Source organism: Alternaria arborescens (genome assembly GCF_004154835.1).
Source record: "Alternaria arborescens strain FERA 675 chromosome Unknown contig_7, whole genome shotgun sequence".
Classification (NCBI taxonomy): Eukaryota; Fungi; Ascomycota; class Dothideomycetes; order Pleosporales; family Pleosporaceae; genus Alternaria; species Alternaria arborescens.
Genome location: NW_021167862.1, coordinates 964,917 through 985,400, shown reverse-complemented (window position 1 = coordinate 985,400; position 20,484 = coordinate 964,917). Strand labels below are relative to the sequence as shown.

Here is a 20,484-nt window from a genome sequence, read left to right as displayed (position 1 = left end):
TGATGTACGAAACGAGTGTATCATATTGAGGGAAATCCATACCTGCTCTTATGTTCCGCCATTTTTGTGTAAATGCATATGGTGTCGCAGTAAGCCCCGAGGCGTACCAAAGCCGACGTGGCCAGGGCGGCCGCTCGAATCGGCCGTCATCGCCAATGGCTTCATCGTAGTGCTGAGATAGGCGGCTGCTGTTTGTAAGACGGAATGGACGCGGCTGAACTGAAGTGGGGCAACTAAATTGGCGGGGTCCGCATTCTCGGCCGCACCCTGTTCCTTTCTATTTCATATCGCACTACATACCGATGACCAACTGACAGCCGGTGCCTCCTCTGGATGCTAGACACGTGGTTCTGACACTCCGGTTCTCATGAGAACAAGGCGCCCTCGAGTGTAACAACTGACAGGCCGATACGGTCAACCTCACCATGGACGATAGTAACGCCTCGAAAGGGCCGCGACCCCGTTTGACATGTACAGAGTGCTATAGAAGGAAGATTAAATGCGACAAGCACGTACCTTGCAGTACGTGTACCCGAAGGTCAGCGCCTCCGTTCTCAAAACAACCCCGAGCTTTGGCAGTAAAGTGGGCTTGCAAGAGCGTATATTGGATCTTCACTGGGAGCTGGCAAACTGGCTTCTGAGTGCGGCTCTGCCATTCCAATTCATCTCATGCTAAGTAAAACAGGGGTTATGCAAGCTTTTGTACAAGAGAAGATATCACCGTGACATCCTCAGCGCCACCACCTGCATATCAAGCTCAGAGCACGACAATAGGGTCTGACGACCTCGTGCGCGCACTACTCGACCGTGTAAGTCAGCTTGAAGCTAGACTACAGGAGCAATATAACATCGTCTCGAGCGAAACACCGCTACCACCTGCGCAACTGGCTGATAACCCAGCAAGTCCCGCAAATGATGAAGCGATTACTTTATCTACGGACAATAACATCACATCACAATCTGTGGAAACTGGTGATGCAGCTACTGTGCTAGAATTTCTGGCATGGGGCCGTAAGAAGGATGCCGATTATGGAACTTCGCCAGAACATAACAGCGGGCCAAGACGACTGAGTGTCAGACACGAGGATGGAGCGACCACCTCAAATATCCTATGCGAAGCCAGCAGAGATGCACAGCTTGATGTACTCGAATCGCTTCTTCCCGACAAGACTCACATCATACAACTTGTGGAGTACCACAATACCTCCATCTTATGGTACCATGGCTCCTATTCTTCAGCGATGTTCGGAAGTGACCTGGACCTTTTTATGGGTGAATATGAAGGCAACGTTCGACATGAGGACCTGAATCTTCAATGGCTAGGTTTGCTGTTCGCCATCATGACTGGAAGTATTACATGTGCACCATCATCTATCTATCGGTCTTGGGGATTCTCATCGGAGGAGCGCATGGTCTTGTCTCAAAGGTGGTACGAAGCGACCGTGACATGCCTCGAAGTTGCGGGTTATATCGAGACTCATACGATATATTCTGTCCAAGCTATCGCGACTCTGACGATTGCGGCTCACATTCTAGGCAAGTCGAACAGCCAGTCAATACTGCTTGCATCAGCTGGTCGCATCGCTCAAAGCCTCGGTCTACACCGCCTTGGACCAGAGAACGCAGCTGGGGCTACTTCAAAGGAGCAGCTGCGTCAACGTGAGGCCGGTCGACGGGTATTCAATCAGCTTTGCACGCAAGATTGGTTCCAGATTCCGTTCTCTGAGTCATATTCATTGAACCCTCGCTTCTTCAAGACCTCGAAGCCTCTCAATTGCAACGATGAAGATATGGTACCCCTGCCGCTATCTACTCCAACCCAGGCGAGCTATTGTAACTATCGTTATGATATTGCGGCACTTATGCCGCAGCTATTGGATGCAATGACAGGCTGCAACACGCTTTTCACAAAGTATGAGCAGGTGCTGCGGTACGACGAGAAGATGCGCAAGCTTGCTACCGCATGTATGCCTACATTCCTCTCAAACAATGCGCCTGTAGCAACGGGCTGGCCTATTTATGTTGGATGGGCCAGACGCTCATTGGCTATATGCGCCTCGCACAAGATCATCATGGTGAGAGATTCCCTGTACGAACTGTATGTGACATGTACGCTGATTTCACACGCCCATCTTTTAGATACATCGAAAGTTCATTGGGCTCTCATTCTCGAACTCCGCATTCTCATTTACCCGCCGTACCTGCATAGCAGCATCCAAAACCATATTGAAAGAAGCATTATCTGACAACGACCAGGGGCCGACGCTGTGGATTGAGCAAGCTTTCTCCGTCGCAGCGGGGATCATTCTCAGCCTCGATGCATTTCACCGGTCGGCCATTGAAAGGGAATTTGAGGAACACAAAAAACTTGTCGAAGACGCAATCAGCTACTTGAGGACGTTTGAAGACAGCAAGATAGCTTCACGTGGTGTGCAGTTGCTATCTGGCTTGCAGCGTGAACTCCAGGATGGAGGAAGCGTCAACTCCAGGAAGCGCCAACAGCCTGCAGAATTCGGCGAACTGGCTCCCTCGTTTAGCAAGAGAGCACGTACGTTTAACGTGGAAAGCTTTATCAACAACGTATCTAGAGACTTGCAAGTAACAACCCCGACTTCTTCGACCGCAGATGTCCCTGCAAATGTAGGAGATACTTCATGGAATTCCTTCATGAATTTGTTACCACTACAAACTGGGTTCGGGGGACAAAGTCTGTTCGATGATCTGCTTTCATTCCAGTTCTAAGACTATGTATATTTTAATGACATATGATTCCGTGCACCCACACCGCTCCTTTTACGGATGTCTGCTACTGACGCCTTCGCTCTCTGTATGATCTTGCTCTCATCAACGTGCAACAGCTTGCCACTACTGACAAGTAACTGACCGTCTACGATGACTGTGTCGACGTTTGCGCCAGACGAATTGACGAGCACTGTGACTGGGTCCATGCCACCAGCATTTTGCTCGGCCGGATCCCACGGAGTACATGATGCGCCTCTCGGCTCCACAATGACAATATCGGCTTTCTTCCCAACTTCTAGGCTCCCAATCTCAGCTTCCAACCCTAGTGCTCTCGCGCCGTTAATCGTTGCAAACTCTAAGACGTCGTATGCGCTCAGTACGCCAGCGTTTTGTCTAACACCGCCATGTAGAATGGATGCTAAATGCATCTCGCGGAACATATCGTACGTGTTGTTGCATGGCGCTCCGTCGGTCCCTAACGCTACATTCACACCTTTCGCCACCATATCAGGTATCGGCGCCACACCAGATCCAAGCTTGAGATTGCTCGTCGGATTATGCGAAACTGTGCTCTTACTTTCAGACAAGATTTCGAAGTCTCCAGCTACTGGGTCTGGGTGAACACAGTGGGCAAAAACCGTCTTCGAGCCCGTCAGTTGCGCATCTCGGCAGAACTCAAAGGGACTGCATTGGTAATATTCTCGATAGATGGTGAGATCTTTAGGCGCTTCGGCACAGTGCATAGTGAGGCCAATACCGTGTGCTCGTGCGGCTTCGCCTATTGCAGCATGAGCCGCCATTGGTGAGCCTCGAGGTGTGCCTAAAGATCAGTGTATGAAGTCAGTGTTTGTTTCATGTGCTCTTCAAAGAAAGACATCACCTACCGGCCGCAAACCACATGTGCAAACGGTCGTTCAAAGAGCCATGATACTTTTCGTATGCTGATGAAGCAGCAGCGACTGACATAGAGTCTACATCCCGATCTCTGGCATCTTTCATGTTAAGCTTCGGGTTTGACTCAGCGGCCTTGATCAGTTTACCCTGACATTTATGTTAGCTTTACATCATATATATTGTACTGGGAAACTTGCCAGACACGCGCGAATACCACTTTCCTCCACCGCTCTGACGACATTCTCGAGTCCGCTTCTATGTGTAAGCATAGCCTCCAGGAAACACGTCGTCCCCGTTTTCAACATTTCGGCAATAGTCAGCATCGAAGCCACATAACCATCATCCTCGGCGTAATTCGCTTCCAAGGGCCAGATCACATCGCATAGCCAGTTGTGTAATGGAAGATCTTCGGCGAGCCCACGTAGCAGTGATTGCGCGAGGTGTGCGTGGGTGTTAACGAGGCCTGGTATGATGATCCTGTTCTTGCACTCGATAATTTCGATGTCTCGGTCTTTGTTAGAGTTTAGCTGGTCGACGAGGTCAACTGTCTTTCCAAGTGCCGCGATCCGGCCATGTTCGATGAGGATTGCACCGTCCAGAATGACCTCCCGGCTCTTGTTGACCGTGATTATCGTCGCATGCGTAAAGAGACGCGAGGGTAACCTGTCCGCAGCTGTCATGATCATCTCGGCTGACCTATCTTCGATGAAGATATACAGGAGAGAAGCTGCTGTGATTGGGATTCGTAGCCAGACGTGTTAGTTCAGGCTGCTCCAAGGCCCTTACGCTAGCTCAATCTTGTCGATGGATCTCATCATGAGGGCAACTCTGCTAATTACTTCACACTGTGACTACCGTTAACGCTCACACAGCCGCGTCCTTCTAAGGCGTGCTTCATGACTGGAGTGATGGGGACCACCTCCGCCGATCTCCGCTTTCGCACCTTCGCTTGAGTGACATGGGACGGCCGACGCTAGTGATATCTTCACCCTTATCTAGCTCGCCTCCCCTGTCACACAGTGTACACCTCAGTGCATACGGATAATATCGTCGCAGTGTTATCGAAGTCTGAAGAACAGCCGGGCTCCGATGGGCTGGTTATCGCGGGATTCTCGAGCGCAGGAACGCCTATCGTGGTAAAGGCTCTTTGCAGATCTAGAACGACGAGTCAACGACGGCCTAGAGGTTGCTATATAGCCATGCAGTTCCATAATGATATGAATTTACTACCGGCAGTAGATCACCGCACTGAGTGTCAGACCGGGTCAATCAGCAGTGGCCATGGCCCTCGAATCTAATGGCGAGATGGAGCCGAAGTCCAAATACGCAGAAGAAACGGGTCCATACTCCTCAGCAGCGAGCGAAGATATGGGCACAGTGACTGAGAAGTGGCAAGATACACTCACAGAAATCAAATATGCTTTTACAACGAAGGATGGGTGGATTGGCGACTATGTATGCCGATTCTGTACCCTGAGCCTAACATTCAGCAGCTGACAGCTTTAAGGATTATATTTACCTTATCACCCCAAATATTTGGCCACTCAACAGAAAGTACAAAGACTACCAGGCACCATTTTACGGAATGAATGACCGCGTTCCTGTTCTCTTGACCCTGCTCCTCGGCCTTCAACATGCCCTCACCATGATCGGATCCATCGTCTCTCCGCCACTCGCCATCGCTTCGGGAGCGTTCAACTTCGATCCGGCGATGACAACATACCTGGTTTCTACCGCCTTTATAACCACCGGCATCGCGACAGCGCTTCAAGTCACCCGCCTACACATCATGAAGACACCATTCTTTATCGGCACAGGACTCCTTAGTGTTGTAGGACCAACTTTCGATATCTTGCCTATTGTCTTCAACTACGCCGCTCTACGATACAAATCCGGAACTTGTCCTGTTCTCGACGACGGAACTCAGGGGCCTTGCCCCGATGCCTGGGGTGCATGTCTGGGCACTATGCTATGTTGCGTCTGGATCCAGATAGCTCTGGCATTTGTGCCGCCCAAGATGCTCAACAAAGTCTTTCCTAAGCTTATTACTGGCTCCCTCCTCACTCTCATTGGAGTCTATCTTGTCGGTAACGGATTACAGAACTGGGGTGGCTCGTCAAACTGCCATGGCGGAGAGGGCTTCTATGCTCTATGTCCAGATATCACCGCACCACGGCCGCTCGTCTGGGGACATCCAAAGTTGATCGGCCTGGGTTTTAGCGTATTCGCTACTATCATTCTAGTTGAAGCCATCGGTGCGCCACTCATGCGTTCAGCTTCCGTAATCATTGGATTGGCTGTAGGCTGTGCTATATCAGGCGTAACGGGGTACTGGTCAACAGAACAACTCACACAAGCGCCTGGTGGCACTTTCCTCTGGGTACACACGTTCAAACTCTCCGTCGATGGCGCGCTGGTGCTGCCTATGATCATCATGTTCGCGTGTCAGGCTGTGTCTTGCATTCCCGATATCTTGGCCACTGCAGAGCTATCTGGTGTTGACATCGAAGGCACGGAATTCAACAGCAGGATACAAGGCGGTATTCTGTGCGATGGTCTAGGCAGCTTCTTCAGTGCGCTGGGTACGGGGCCGCCAATGGTCAGCCAGGCTGGTAATAACGGCGTCATTGTCCTGACTGGATGTGCATCTCGTCGTGCAGGATGGGCAGCAAGTGGATTCCTGATACTCATGGGAGTCGTCGCGAAGTTCGGTGCTGTCTTCGCTTCTATGCCGCCGTCTGTGCTAGGCGGTATGCAAGTTTTCCTCTACAGCACCATCGCTGTAGCTGGCATTCGTGTCCTCGCGCTCATCCCTTGGACCCGCCGCGATCGCTTCATACTTGCCGTTGCATTAGGAATCGGTTTTATGGATATCTGTCAGCCTGATTGGTTTGCGCAAGTCCTGGCATACGATGGGCCGAATGAGAATCTGGTTGGGTTCGAACAGGGTATAAACCTGGCTGTCGAGACACCCTTTGTCATTGCTGCAATCGTGGGCATATTTTTGAACGCCGTGCTGCTGAAGGATAAGAGCGCCTCGCGAACGGTGGGGTATGGGGATGAACAGAAACATCCAAGAATAGGAGTGCTTGATGATTAGTGAAGTCTTGTCGTTATGGAGTTTCTAAATACACCATCATAATATGACTTCTCTATAGGTCTTCCTATCTGGGATATCTCGGCGCAACTACCACTACGCAGCACCCAATATAGACTGCCCAGGATAATGTTCACATAGGCAAACGGTCACTCTTTACTTGAAGATTTACAAAGTCCGTCCGTAAACATCACGCCACCAGCCTCGCTCTACTTTCTTCTCCAACTGTTCCACCACAACACTCACTCCAGTATCCGCCCAACACACCATCATAATGTCACTGTCCACCTTAGATTCGGCCCTTTCCCGCTTCCTTGCCACACATCCAGCCCCACAACTGTCCATTGCAACGCGCATCTACACCGTGTAAGTTTCATAGTGCCTTCGCGTGGAAGTGGTATGTGGTTTCAACTTCGGCGCGCGGCAGAAATGCGGATACCTGAACACAGCACAGTGTGGGTAACGGCTTAGCCGAACATTTCTGTTGTTGTAAACAGAGAGGCTGGTCTGCGAAGATCAGCGGGCCAGGAAATCTCGGCTGGTTTGCCGAGTTACATCGGGGCGACTGGCTGGTGAACAGAAAGTGGAGAGTGGAGAGAATTGAAATGCGAGTTTTCTTGATGGTGGGTTTCTGATAGTCGATGAAGATGGCGATATTTACTTGGCGCATTAGCCATAGAAAATCCTACGAGAACAAGGCTGCACTGTACTGTAGGAGCATCAGACGACACCGAGACGAACACTGCAGTACTCGTCAAACCGGTCCTTCTTTGCAACCAATTCTCCCGCTTCTTCTCCCGCTCCCCCTGCCCTCTTCATTCTCTTGACCCTGGTTCCGAACGTTGATCATCATGCATTACATGCGTGCCAGACAACGTGTCAAGCGCGCGCAATCGTTTAGATCGGTGAGCGAACTCGTAACAGCCCACTTGGCTCCCTTCCTTCGCACGAGAGAAACATGACTCGCCAAACAAGTCGACGAGACAGCCGCCCTAGTCAGCCAAAGACGTTGGAAGTTGGTCATAGCACATGGATACCAGCTCCTGCTGGGTGGGTTCGTGTTGATGGGAACAAACGGACTGTGGGTAATTCGCTTGGGGAAGCATTACGATGAAACCAGGGGCCAGGGGTTATTCTACTGGGATTTTGGTGGCCGGCGACTGTCTGGCCGAGTTGAGGTTAGTTTGCTATCGTCGTTGCTGTTGTGGCTTATGGAAAGTGCCGTTAGAGTGATGTTTAGAGCATGCACACGCGGCAGAGAAAGTGTGAAAGAAGGTTTGAACGACTGCGACATGCAATAGACTGCAGGTTCACGTTACATGATTGCCTACTGGGCGTTGTGACATGATGCAGTAGCGTACGTTTTTTCCACGCTTTACCCCCCTTCTTCATCGCCCATGTCAGATCCCATAAATCTCTAGCGTCTTCTCCACATCACGAAAAGCGGTTCGTTCGAGCCAAGTGTTGCAGGGGTGTATGGCTAGCAGACCGTGCGTCGACTTATTTTTTCACATGTCGAAAAGATCAGGGGACAAAAACGCTCGAGCATTTTTTACCTCGGGATCTTTCCAGGCTGGTGGGTGGGTGGGCGTGTGCCTCGATATTGGCCTGGAGCCGCGAAACCCGGTTTGAAGAGACCGTAAAATTTATTGCCTGTGATATTGAACATCCAGGTCAAAAGGGTCCCTGTTGCATTCGCGTACTAATGTCGTACGCATGGTGCGGTCCGGGTACCCAAACCGTGTCAAGATCAGCGTTGTCTCCCTCGTCAGCGTCGCATCGCATTGACTTGGTTGGCGATCAGGAACAATAACTAGGCTACTTTATACAAACGGTACGAGCTGCGGGTAGAGGGATGGAAGGTCGAGACGAACGTTGGTGATCCCCACGTGCGACATTGCGATTGGTGCTTTTGTTGTACCGGGCCGGTTGAACGCTCTGGCTTCGTTGAATTAGTAAAGCCGGGTGGCTGGAATGCGTGTGGATGCCTGGTGATCTTGAATGAAAGGCGTATGACGCGCGTATGTTAATGTGCGATCAATTTCTGTGTTAGCATAAGGTAATCTACGGTGTCGGACGGCTCCGGTGGAACTAAAGCAGATAGAATAGATTTAGTGGGGATAGCTGGTGCGCAAATGATGTAACTTGAAGAAGCCAGTATTGACACCTGGGGCTGTGTCTTGGAACAATGGGGCTCTGAACGTATGGTAGTACGATTGGGTAAACTTGAGTGATTGTTGAGGCTATCGCGTGTATGGCATACGAGAAGTGGGTACGATACCCCATACTCTCATGGATGAGGAAGGTCCGAGTATACATTGCGATAATGAAGGACCAGTTTGCTCGCCCAGAGTGTTGTTCCAGTGATAGCATTATGCTAGCTAGATATTGCTAGCGGCGCGTAATCGTCATTGCAGTCGTACTTGCGGATATCGCAAGATCAGTGTATTGTACAGGCGCGCTGGTGTGGGCAGCGCTTTTTGTGGGCTTCCATCTCAAAATGCTGGTGCAGTTGAACTGGTTTTCTAATGCCATCCGTTTTGTCTTCCAAACGGATCCATCTTCATCCACCAAATACAAGACTTGGACAGCAATTTCAATGCCGCAGAAGCGCAGCATGCTACCATCTTCGCCGTGGCATTATCTTGACGATAGAGTAAACATGGGCTTGCAAGTCCAGACTTTTCCACCCATTGAAGCTTCTCTGGAGTGCATAGCACAAACGATGTAATTTTGATCAAAGCTTGACGTCATCATTCAACGTGCACGTTTGTACATTGACTGGTCCGCCATGGAAGCGTTGTCGTCCCACCTGCGCTTCAACCCGTCCGGTATGGAACTGGCAACCGCTTCCTGCCACATCGTTGGGGTGACATATATAGGTGCAGCGTTTGCATAGGTCGACGAGGGTGGCATCTGACCTGCTGCCGCATGGACATGGCTGGACTGAGGTGACGTATTTGATATTTGGTACCCGGGTTGCATGCCCTCCTGTGCCGGCCGCATATCGTAATTGGTTCCTGGAGGATTGGGTCTTAGCGGCGGAGACGCCTGAGAGGAGGCGCTAGTAGGAGGGGGCGTACCAAAGGCTACATTCCACTGACTGTGTTGTATTAGCTTGGTGTCTGGCGAATGGATGGTACCTAAACTTACTCAAAGATGCGTTGGGGATTCCATTGAACATTCTCCGGCATTTGTATGCTGGAAGCTGGCTGGGCCGCACGGTGACCAGATGCCATCATAACCAAAGACTGAGCTACGGGAGAGTCAGCCTTGGATCCGCGGTCGGATACCGAAATTGGTGGAGTAATGGGGTGTGCTAGGTAGTTGGCCTGACCTGGTTGTTCCAAGGGCGAGGGATGGCTCGGATGACGAGGTCGGTATGATCCCTGATGTCCCATAGGACTTGTCTGTGTAGTCACTTGAGGGCTCCCCAACGGGAATGATGGTTTCAGGTCAAAAGGTTTCGAACAGTCGGCCGAAAATGCTTGACGAAGGCTGTTCACTTGCTGCTGCATCTCAGGCATAGGAAACGAAGGGGAAACAGTTTCCAGGACGCGCATGTGGCGTACGAAAAAGCTTCTGGCATCGTGATTGATGTCAGGGTCAGGACATGTCACAGCAACCTACAGTTGTCAGTCTGGAATCTTACTGATCTTCATGAGTGACGTACCAGGTGAAGCATAGTGCAAGTCAACACAGCATAGATGTGAAAGCTTATGCCTCGCATCATGCACAGCAAACCGGGCATGCCGTATGTCTTCAAGATCGCCTCCTGGAGCTTACATAGATTCTTTGCAGCCGAATAGCAAGTGAGCATATGCTGCTTCCATATACCGTCATAAGACTCAGATACAGCATGCAACTGCGGACGAAAGTGCATGATGATGGCCAAACAATGGTAGCTGTGCATATTCGCCAGCTGATGAGAGGGAATCCAAGGAGCAGAACCATCCTGGGGGTAGACGATTTGCATGTCCTCAGGAAGCTCACGTAGCCAGAGAGAGAAGTCGGTGTTGTGTCCAACGAAAGCGGGATCCAGTGCCCAGTCCGGGTTCTTCTTCCTTAGTTTGCCGTAGATGAGGGCCGAGTGGTGGACGTTCTTGGCAATGCGGGCGTATTGAACGAACTGACGCGCAACCTGAAGCTCAGAAGGATCTTGTCCTGCGATGTGCCTTGGCATCTCCAAATCTACCGTGTCAGTAGTAACACCAAAGTCGTAGCGCCCTGAAGAGATTAGCATTTCGAAGCTTACTGCTTTCTAGGCGACCTACCCTGGGGACCTCCGATCATGACCTCGAAGATCAAGCACATCTGCCATACCCTGGTCTTAGCAACACAGTCGTGCGTTGTGGATCCACATGATTTCCCCATCTGATGAGTGTCGTAGTGTTCATGTAGTTCGAGGTCCTTCGCCATGGCTACGAGGCTGACAGTGGCCATCCATGAACGCCAGAAGTAACCTCGCTTTGGTGAAGCTTCACGGGCTTTCAGCAACAATATCATTGCCTGCATCGTACTTAGCCGTGATACGTCTTTGAAGCTCTCTTCATGCTCTACATGTTGTTAGCAAGAGTGCTTTATCAATCATTGATACTACTGACTCGTGGCAAGGGCTAGCCATTTGTTACCCTCCTCTGTATCGCCCAGCATTAAGGTGGCGCAAGCGAAGATGGACTCTAGCATAAGTGGAGAAATGGAATCAGGTGCGCTGTGCCATTGCTGGAAGAAATAGGCCTTGTTGATGACCGGACAATATGGGTGGATGTTGGTGAAGAAGTAGTCAAAGTAATGCATAGCCCGATCATCATCGGGCATCATTTCGGGGGGTATGCGAACCGTATGGTCCAAGCTTACGGATGCAGGCAGTTGTACTTCGTACTCCTCCTGTGCAGGTGTCTCGGCCAAGGCCTTCTTCATGTTAGTGATGTACGGAGCTATGCTAGTCAGCGCGATGTCATTTTACTGAGATGTCGTAAGACTCACCAATGGCCGTGTGGTCTATTTTGAGTTCTCCCAAAGCCTCGGAGAGGCTTGATACGGAATCACTTCGCCAATGGGGTTCAGATTCTGGCGGGGTCAAAATTGCAGGCGGAGCAGCTGACTGCTGTGAGTAGCCATGTTGCGGAGCATAGCTCATGGTTTGCTGAATGACCTGAGGCTGGGACATCGCCTGGTAGTGACATGATTCCGGCGCCTGTTGATCCACATAAGGTGAAGGTTGGTACATGCCCTGGGTGGTAGGCATGGAAGGCGGCATCTGGTGAGACATGCCCTGCGACATGGACGGATGGCGTTGATAGTCATGCTGGGAAGACGGATCCGAGGCATACTCCAAGGGCTTGGGCTCCAAATCGAAGGTCTGCGAGCCATTGTAATCTTTGTCATAGCTGACTGTGGGCGGCACGCAGTTGAGTTTTAGACGGATGCAAGCAGCGCAAGGCCACGCGTTCGTCGTCGCTGCATCGCATTTGATCTTGCGTCTACGACATCCTTCGCATGCTCTCATTACTGCTCAACGTTAGCATTTGCATGTCAACCAGATTTCATGCTATCACACCTTTCAAGCGTTTGTGTCTATTGTGTTCGTCTACGAATACATAATCTAACGTTATGTCAGTCACCTTTTCCCCACCGCGCAGAGCGGTGTATGGACTTACTGCGCTGGTTCTCGCGCGGCGCCAGCGTGGGCGGCGCAAAGGTGAAGCTCTGCATTTGCGCCGTTTGTGGCAGCAGTGGCCGTCCAGTGGTCTCCGGGGGCATAACGTTAATAGGTACAACGAGCCGGTCCGGAGTGACAGCGCAAGGCCTGGCGCAGTGGTTGCAAGCAGCGGGGTTGTCGGCTATCCACTAAGTCGATGAGGTTGTGTGCGGTGGTCGGTGAGCAGCCAATAGTAGCGGCGCGCGATGACGGTCCAGAATGTCCAGAGGGCCGGCGGACGGAAGAAATCGCGGAAAGGCCAGAACTAAACACAAAGAATGCGAAATCGAGAATAGATGCACTGTAGAATCCTGTAGCGCAAGGGAAATCTCCGCGACGCCGCGGCGTCGTTAGGTTATACGGCAGATCAGGGCAGAAGGCGCATAGGGATGGTAGGTGGAGACGATGTCTGGCATGCCGGGGTTTCGAAGACGCACTGGCAGCCGGCTCGCAGCGTGGCTCACGCGCACAATAGTGGCGTCGCAGTGTATGGATCTCCTGAGAGTCGAGAGTATTGTGGTCCTAGGCGGTTCACCGTGTATGAAGGGGTCGATAGGCGGGCGAGGGGTAGACGATATGCGACTTAAGCGTGCAGGATCCAGGAGCCGCACTGCTGCACAAGTAGCGCCTTTGGTATGGGCGCCCAAGCTGCACGCGCGTGAGCGCAAGCGTCCGCTTCCAAGATGCTGCGGGCACAGGGAACTGCCGTGCTGTGGGGGTGTGAGGCAATGGGACGCAGGGATTGTCGTGCCCGTTAGAGATGGCCTGAATCGTAACACGTAGAACGACGGGTAGTGTGGACTGCCATGGGCCGGGAACGATTGCTATAAAATCAGCGGGGGCAAAGTCTGACAGCTGAAAAGGCCGTCGTACACGGCGCCGCTCTCACTCAGCACATTCCAAGGCAAGTAAAACCCTTCAGCGGACCGCGTACGCAATCTGTCGCGAGGTTTTGGTGGCGGGTGCATTTGCTGGATTGCCCAGAAAAAGAAGATCAAATGTGACCAGTAGACTGCAGAAGCCCGGTCCTGCCCGTGATAGGGCTGGACGATTTCGAAAACCTTGCGCGTGCATTTAGTCGGTTCATAGTCGTACCTAGTTTCTCATCTCGCACAACCTTAGGTGCCTGAATGTTTGAGACATGGTCTGGCAGTGTACCGCAATGACAGGTGGGCCTTCTAGAAAGTGATCTCCGAATGCTAGCTTCGATGACGAATGTTATGCTTTAGCCGACATATAATACAAACAGGTGCACGACTATAGCAGACTAGATAGGGGTACGAACATTCGTCTGGTAGGACGCTGCACGACTTTCAGGGAGACCAAAGCGAAACAAATCTTGTCCACATAGTTGCGGCAATGACTTGGCTCGACACGGTGTGAGGATAGGCGTCCACTACTCGACGTCGCGTGTCGGCCTCGGTAATGTGCCGCCGTCTTCATCGGTGGCATCTCCATGGCCTCAGACTCGACGTTCACTCAAGAGGCTTTGGACGGGTTGGGCATACGCGATCCCGTCATATGCCGCAGAGCCTACGGCAGAACCGGTGTGTGTCGTTGAGCTCGACACGTCGGCGAATTGATTCGTACGGAAGCTTGGTAGGGCCATCTGCATGCAAGGTTCTAACGGCAGACGCATCACCATCAGCGTAGCCTGCATGAAACAATATTACTCCAGATGGCTACTCTCTGTTGGGCTAAGATGATTTTTGGACATGTAGTCTGCACAGACAGACGGCATGGTACTGCATGAACCGAATACGAGTATTGCGGCCGTGAAGCGAAACATAGCTGATAGAAGTTGGAGAAGGCTTCGATCCGATGCATGGATCGTGTTCTCGTCCGCCACGGGCGATTGCATGACATGAAGAACGACCGAAGATTGCATGGAAAGCTAAGGTTAGGGTCGAAAGTCCCTTTCCTTAGGCACCCTCTTCTAATCTGTCAACCATACTGCCGGGTCGCGCTCGCTCTTGCGCGGCAGGCGAAAAGGCTGTGCAGCTGAATAGCTTAGTTTGCCCGACAGGCAGGTGGCATGATGCTGGCTGCGATGGCAGAGGCAAATAGCAGCCAGGTCACTTCTGCTAGCTTCGATCACGCAGAGACGTGACGGGCGTTGCCAAGTCGCATCTTGATGGAGCGAGACGGGATGGTTCGATGACTGACAGGTGCTGGCGCCAGGCTACCGTCGACACATGGAAGGTCGATAGAAGCGCAGTGTTTTCCGTGGCGTCCGGGCAAGATAACGCGAATACTGACCTCATCTTGCGCTGATCACTGCCGTTGATCTCCCTGCAGCTCAGGAACACGGCAATCAAAGCAGGGACAATCCAGCAGCACGGTTGGTCGTGCACCGGATGAGGCAGCACATCCGTTCTGAAGGCAGTACAGTGCGGGAGGAGCCGACAGATGTTGTTTGTACTACAGCACGACAGTGAGTTGTAGAGCATCACGGCCGTCTCAAAAGCCTTGATAACATGATCAACATGCCTGTGCAAAGCGCGAAGAGTCGTCGAGCTGGTCGATCAGCCGGAAGCGTCGGCTGCCGATGAAGCCCAAGCACACTCGCCAGCCGCGATGCTTCTCACCTTCTAGATGCGCACTGGAGGTTGGCCGAGACTGGCCGAGGGAGACGGCAAGATGGGCGCAGGAGTTGACGAACTGCATACCGGCGCCGTGATCGAATGACACGATGCTGCTCGGCATCTGCAGACACTAGTCAAACACGGGTACCCTGTGGTGTGAACGGTGCACCCCACACCCAAGTGTCCCCTGTGTGTCGCGGATAATCTGCGGGAAATTATTATATTACAGAGCAATTGGTAAGGCATCCAGGAATCCCTATGCGGCCCCGGCGGCCATGGCCGGGCGAAGTGTGTGGGAGAGGGTGGAGAGGGTGAAGGACCAATAGCGGGTGACTGGGTCCGACTGTCTGGCTGGCTGGCACATGCTAGATGACGAACACCGAGGAGGGGCTGCGGGTGGTCCGGGCGCACCTTCCTCGCAGATTTGCTGGAGAGGCAAGAGCCCACGACGGCTCCTTCCCTCAGCCACCACTACACCAAGACGACGCGTCCCCTGCAAACCACGGCAATGGAGCTCGACAAGGACAACGCCAACCCAACCATCTTGAATCCCTCGGATCTGCCCTCCCGACGCAGCGAGTCGACGGTCAAGAGGCGCGATGACGGCGGGACCGGCCTGTTTGATGACTTGATACCGCGCTACAACTACCTCAGCGACCCCTTCGACGACTCTGCGTCGGCAAGCGCATCTGATAGTGACGACGCACGTGAGGACATCGACGAGCAGGAAATCTACGGTGGGCGCGCATGGTGGCTCTCTATCAAATTAACTTTGGCTGACCCCGCGCATGACAGACCTCATTTCCACCATCTGCGACCCTGAACACCCGTTGTCCCTCGGCTCACTATCTGTCGTCAACCTGCCCGACATTCACATTCTGCCGCCCTCTTCACCGCTTTCCAACATCAGCACCGTCGTCGTCGAAATCACCCCGACCATCACCCATTGCTCCCTGGCCACCGTCATCGGCCTAGGTGTCCGCGTCCGCCTCGAGCACGCTCTACCCCCACGCTTTCGCGTCGATGTCCGCATAAAAAAGGGCACCCACAGCACTGATGAGCAGGTCAACAAGCAGCTCGGAGACAAGGAGAGGGTCGCCGCTGCCCTCGAGAATGGTACGCTGATGGGCGTGTTGAAGAAGATGCTCTCCACGTGCGAGTAGATCCCATGTCGCTCTGTTCCCCAACAACACTCTCCAGGCCGCCATCTTGGTTCGGAATCAACGGCGTGCCCGAGATCGTCATTTCCGCCGTATCCATAATACGGCAACATTGCGTACCATGGCAGCATCTCCCAACGGATATACCTCCATGTTCGGATCCGATCATAGCTCGCCAGACTAGGGAATGCCTCGGTTTGTCACAATATTGATCCTGTCCGTCAATATGTAAAACGCTCATGCAGGAGGCGCGTGCCCAACCCCCTGCGTCGATCATTAGTGTCCTGTTGGATATAGCATGTTCCTGCAGGCTAATGTCGTACACAAAGTCAGATCTGACCTCACTACAAGGACTTCGCCCACAGAGAGCCTGTTGCCGCTATTCGTGTATGTGAAAATAAGTTTCGATGGCGTACTTGGCTAGAATGGCGACGGCTGATAAGTCTTGGGCTCATCACAAGATCCGGTTGATTTAGCCGCGCGCACACCGCAACGTGTGATGGGCGAGAAGACTATTAGGCCGAGTAGTATTAGGAGCAGATGTGGTATGAACATCTTCGGAAGTGTCAGAAACTGCGCATGCAGCTTTGGGGTCACTCAATAGCCATCCTTTCGTTGTTCAATTATGCCGGCTTCATGTTTTGCACTTGTTTCCTTCTGCAAGTGACGCATTCCCTTTTACAATCGCATGTTGTAGAGATGACGAAGCATCCGTGCAGCCTGGAGCATAATTCAATACCCGTCTGCTTCCTCAACTGAACGCTCAGATCGACCGACCTTGGCCAGAACCTTCTCTCGTCTTGAATGTGATGCTGGATGGCTGTTTGTGAGAGCTATTACGAGCTCATGTTCTGGTGCAGGGCATGTAGCATGCCGACTTGGGAAAGTTACTCATAGTATGAAAGAAGCAGCAACCTACTTACACCAACCGACAAGCGAAAGAAGATCCGCCTAGCACGCAGCCACGTTCTAACGCAGGATTGTTTTTATACCCACCTTTAAATCTCATAGTCTCTGAATCTTAGACAGCATTAGCACCCAGCAACCGTGTCACAAGCTAGTACTGTATCCCACGTAGAAACGGGTCTCTGCGTTGCAGCCTCTTTGTTGGTTGTTTCTTCCGTTCTCAGAAAACTAGACGCGTCCATAGAAGTTGTGATAACGCTGTTTATCTCCAAAGTTTCCATCATCGCTGTCTTGACGCTGTCGCTACTTCAGAGGCGCAAAACAAATCGCGCAATCGGAGAGCAGATATGGTCGAGGAGGTAAGTCACAAGCTTGAAAAGAGTGAATGCATCTGCACAAAAATTCGGAGCAAAAGAGCGATTAGAACAAACGCGCAATCACGTACTTAGCTCCCTCTACTTGGCACTTGTATACTCAAACTGACGGAATATAATCGAATAAGCAAACACATGAGCCTCCACTTAAACAGATTCTCACCCGCCCAATTTCCTTGTCAGATTAAACATCCACAATCTCTCAACGTCATGGCGCTATCCTCGGGTCAAACTGCATGGATCGTGCTACCATGCATCCTCCTCTCTCTCTTCGCGGCCCGCTCCCTCCTCGAAGAATTCGCATCACCAGACGAACGCGGTCTTATCATACTCGCTAAAGCAGCACTCGTCTTCTTCATCACACTTGTTCTCACCACCAGAGCAGCGAACTTGCTGATCCATCCCGCTCCGTCACCAACACAACCACCAACTAGGAATGTTCTGCGTAAGAAACGAAAGATTTCCCCAGCAATCGAGGAAGACGTACGTTCCTGGCGTGAAACCAACCCTCCGAAGCTACGTTGGAGCTCTGACTCATCGGATGAGGTAAAAGAGGAAGTGAAGCCCCGAAGGAAAGAGAAGAAGAAGAATAAGACTAGCAGAAAGAAGAAGGAGAGCGATACCGACAAGTCTCTGAGAAAGAGCTTGTTCGAAATTTTCAAGCCGAAAAGATACGAGATGCTTGGAATAAGAAGGGAGACGGTTGAGGAAGTCGTATGGGAAGATCCATTGCTCTAGATGGGAATGGGGAAGGATAAATGAATGACGAGTAAATGTGACTACAGAAGGCTGATTACGAGTATAACTTCTTGAGTAGCCCATTTCTATGGCTTCCTTGCGCAAGCTATTCCCTTTCAAAAAAAAATTAGATTTGCCATTGGTAGATATAAAGGTAGCAGCAAACCCTGAAAGCCTAGCGACCGTGCGATGGAGTGTGACTGTCTAATCAGTCAGTCCGAGTTAACAACTCACAGCCAGTGTTTTACATACTTCTATAGACTCCTAAGACCAGTCAACAAATCCTCAATCCCCTCACCCTGTTCCAGTCTTCCACTGACAGCCTCTCCTTTTTCCCTCATACAAGCCCTGAGCCCAATCCCCGACATCGCCCTATAGTATCAACCTCCGCCTCTAGGATCTCGAGAATTTCCCTTTCGAGAGCAGTATTGACTGCCATACCTATAGAAGGGTAGACATCTCCATCTGTAGACGGCCTTTCCGTTGAAATACCGGTTGCGTTGTGTGCGAACATACCCTGTGTTACGTCCGTAATTGTGCTGTTCCTGTTCTTGTTTTTATTCTGCTCGGCCGTGGGTGTGTTGTAGTATCCTGCTTCTCCCTCCTTGATCCGTATCTCAATCGGCTTGAACCATCGGAAGTAGATAATCGCCCATATGAAGAAGCCGAGGATGCCGCATCCACCCAGACCGCAGATCAGGCCGATAGTGGTAGGGGAGAGGAGTGTGGCGATTCCAGGTGTCGGCGTGTTTGTGTGTTTTTCGATAGGACCGGTGTCAGTGTGAGCCGCTGCTGGTCGGACAATGTTTGCCATGGTTGCTGAGGATATCGTCACGACTTTAAAAGCAGCTGTAGACACGTAGTATTTGATTCCGAAGGTGCTTGTTGTGGCTGCGAGAGCAAGTGCCGGTGTTTAGGGATGGACGAAGTCTTAGAGATGAATAGTTACCAAACGTTTGTGGGCTGAAATTGGAGTACGCAAAAGTGAGAGTGAAGGCGAGCTGTACGACCTTTCTCAATGTGAAGAATTTGCAATGCATCTAACATAGTCCTGTGTAGATAGGTATAGATAGATACCACGCTTGTGATGAATTAGTAAAACCGAGGGACATCACAACCACCTCAGAGACGGGGTTGACGTTGATGGCAGATCCTTGATTAGTCTGACGGGGCGATTTTAACGCTGTGGTATCAGGAAAGAAGTAAGGTAGGTAGGGCAAACAGATGGAGAATAGAAGTAGAGATTGCAGAAGAGGAACAAGCCAAGCAGTGGTCTCACCTCACTCTTCGTATGGGTATATTCTTTTCGCCTTGCTTGCAGGCGCATACTGCGTTCCTAAGGCCTTACCAATCACTATTCTCTCAACGTCAAGCTCTTGTGCTTGGCCGCAAACTGTGATATGCCCTTGATCATCACATCACGTTGCATGCGCACATGCTCATCGTGCCTGCCTCGCACAGCCACCAGGAACGGTAGTCTTTTCATGCGTTATCCTAACTTCTTATGCCCCCGCCATCTCATTTTGCTTTGTTCTTCGCTGCCTCGGCCTCTCTCCTCGTCGCGTCCTCAAGCAGAGCGGTGTCCACAGCACCGGAGGGAAGGTGCACGTATCTTACGACGGAGCCGCGAATGAACATGTCTTTTGTCGAGCACTGTCGCCAAATCAGCCTCAGTTGCTTCTTACAACGCCCGAAGCCTTGTCCGAGATATGCTACCTCGTCCTGAGCAGGGGAGAATCGCAATGTCCAAAACATACCAGATGCGGCCACCTCAGCTCATCCACAGCCTCGGCATTGTCTAGCTTGATGTTCAGGTATTGGTCCACGCTCTTGAGTGTGCCGCGGATCTGGACTTCGTTCTTGAGTTCGACGGTGATTTCGTGCTCGACGAGCGTTTTGAAGAAGCTATTGCGCTGCTGTTAGCACATGTGTGATGCTGGGCGTAGAATGGAAACGGACCTGAAGAAGAGCATTGTCTGGATATAGAACACAAGCCTGTGGTAGGAGATGGCGTGTGTAGCTGGACTCGAGTTGTGTGGAGTATTGGACGCGGCTCTGGGTGTATATGGCAGAGTGACGAGGTTATGCGCAGCGCATGGACCGCGTGGGGTTCGCGCCGGCGCGAGCGAGGCTGATCTGCCGCCTCACCCCTCTGACCTCAGCACCACCATTATGTTTGATGCATAGAGACAATCAGACACTACAAGACGTGGTTCAAATATTTCCGACACTGTCTTCGATTATTTACAAAAGAAATTCGCTATGTGGTATCAACCTAGTCCAGGCA

The 20,484-nt window shown here is 51.6% G+C and overlaps 9 protein-coding genes across 9 annotated transcripts; 4 read left to right on the top strand and 5 right to left on the bottom strand.

Moving 5' to 3' along the window:
• Positions 1 to 499: 499 nt before the first annotated feature.
• Positions 500 to 2,742, top strand: AA0111_g4095 (hypothetical protein; the record flags this gene model as incomplete). Its single annotated transcript, XM_028650055.1, has 3 exons — positions 500 to 522; positions 686 to 2,075; positions 2,257 to 2,742. The coding sequence occupies 3 exons, from the start codon at positions 500 to 502 to the stop codon at positions 2,740 to 2,742; spliced, it is 1,899 nt and encodes a 632-aa protein (XP_028508236.1).
• A 2-nt stretch (positions 2,743 to 2,744) lies between these two features.
• On the bottom strand, positions 2,745 to 4,322 carry AA0111_g4094 (hypothetical protein; the record flags this gene model as incomplete). The annotated part of the gene is made up of 3 exons (XM_028650054.1): positions 2,745 to 3,562; positions 3,627 to 3,783; positions 3,873 to 4,322. The coding sequence occupies 3 exons, from the start codon at positions 4,320 to 4,322 to the stop codon at positions 2,745 to 2,747; spliced, it is 1,425 nt and encodes a 474-aa protein (XP_028508237.1).
• A 595-nt stretch (positions 4,323 to 4,917) lies between these two features.
• AA0111_g4093 (putative purine permease) lies at positions 4,918 to 6,736 on the top strand (the record flags this gene model as incomplete). The annotated part of the gene is made up of 2 exons (XM_028650053.1): positions 4,918 to 5,091; positions 5,144 to 6,736. The coding sequence occupies 2 exons, from the start codon at positions 4,918 to 4,920 to the stop codon at positions 6,734 to 6,736; spliced, it is 1,767 nt and encodes a 588-aa protein (XP_028508242.1).
• A 2,754-nt stretch (positions 6,737 to 9,490) lies between these two features.
• Positions 9,491 to 12,496, bottom strand: AA0111_g4092 (hypothetical protein; the record flags this gene model as incomplete). Its single annotated transcript, XM_028650052.1, has 8 exons — positions 9,491 to 9,836; positions 9,887 to 10,359; positions 10,407 to 10,960; positions 11,008 to 11,289; positions 11,338 to 11,670; positions 11,720 to 12,244; positions 12,294 to 12,338; positions 12,394 to 12,496. The coding sequence occupies 8 exons, from the start codon at positions 12,494 to 12,496 to the stop codon at positions 9,491 to 9,493; spliced, it is 2,661 nt and encodes an 886-aa protein (XP_028508243.1).
• Positions 12,497 to 15,527: 3,031 nt separating this feature from the next.
• AA0111_g4091 (hypothetical protein) lies at positions 15,528 to 16,182 on the top strand (the record flags this gene model as incomplete). The annotated part of the gene is made up of 2 exons (XM_028650051.1): positions 15,528 to 15,756; positions 15,815 to 16,182. The coding sequence occupies 2 exons, from the start codon at positions 15,528 to 15,530 to the stop codon at positions 16,180 to 16,182; spliced, it is 597 nt and encodes a 198-aa protein (XP_028508240.1).
• Positions 16,183 to 16,599: 417 nt separating this feature from the next.
• On the bottom strand, positions 16,600 to 16,734 carry AA0111_g4090 (hypothetical protein; the record flags this gene model as incomplete). The annotated part of the gene is made up of 1 exon (XM_028650050.1): positions 16,600 to 16,734. One exon carries the CDS (start codon positions 16,732 to 16,734, stop codon positions 16,600 to 16,602), a length of 135 nt encoding a protein of 44 aa, XP_028508241.1.
• A 935-nt stretch (positions 16,735 to 17,669) lies between these two features.
• Positions 17,670 to 18,197, top strand: AA0111_g4089 (hypothetical protein; the record flags this gene model as incomplete). The annotated part of the gene is made up of 1 exon (XM_028650048.1): positions 17,670 to 18,197. One exon carries the CDS (start codon positions 17,670 to 17,672, stop codon positions 18,195 to 18,197), a length of 528 nt encoding a protein of 175 aa, XP_028508488.1.
• Positions 18,198 to 18,534: 337 nt separating this feature from the next.
• On the bottom strand, positions 18,535 to 19,011 carry AA0111_g4088 (hypothetical protein; the record flags this gene model as incomplete). Its single annotated transcript, XM_028650047.1, has 1 exon — positions 18,535 to 19,011. One exon carries the CDS (start codon positions 19,009 to 19,011, stop codon positions 18,535 to 18,537), a length of 477 nt encoding a protein of 158 aa, XP_028508487.1.
• A 704-nt stretch (positions 19,012 to 19,715) lies between these two features.
• Positions 19,716 to 20,170, bottom strand: AA0111_g4087 (hypothetical protein; the record flags this gene model as incomplete). Its single annotated transcript, XM_028650046.1, has 3 exons — positions 19,716 to 19,850; positions 19,955 to 20,102; positions 20,157 to 20,170. 3 exons carry the CDS (start codon positions 20,168 to 20,170, stop codon positions 19,716 to 19,718), a joined length of 297 nt encoding a protein of 98 aa, XP_028508480.1.
• Positions 20,171 to 20,484: the final 314 nt, after the last annotated feature.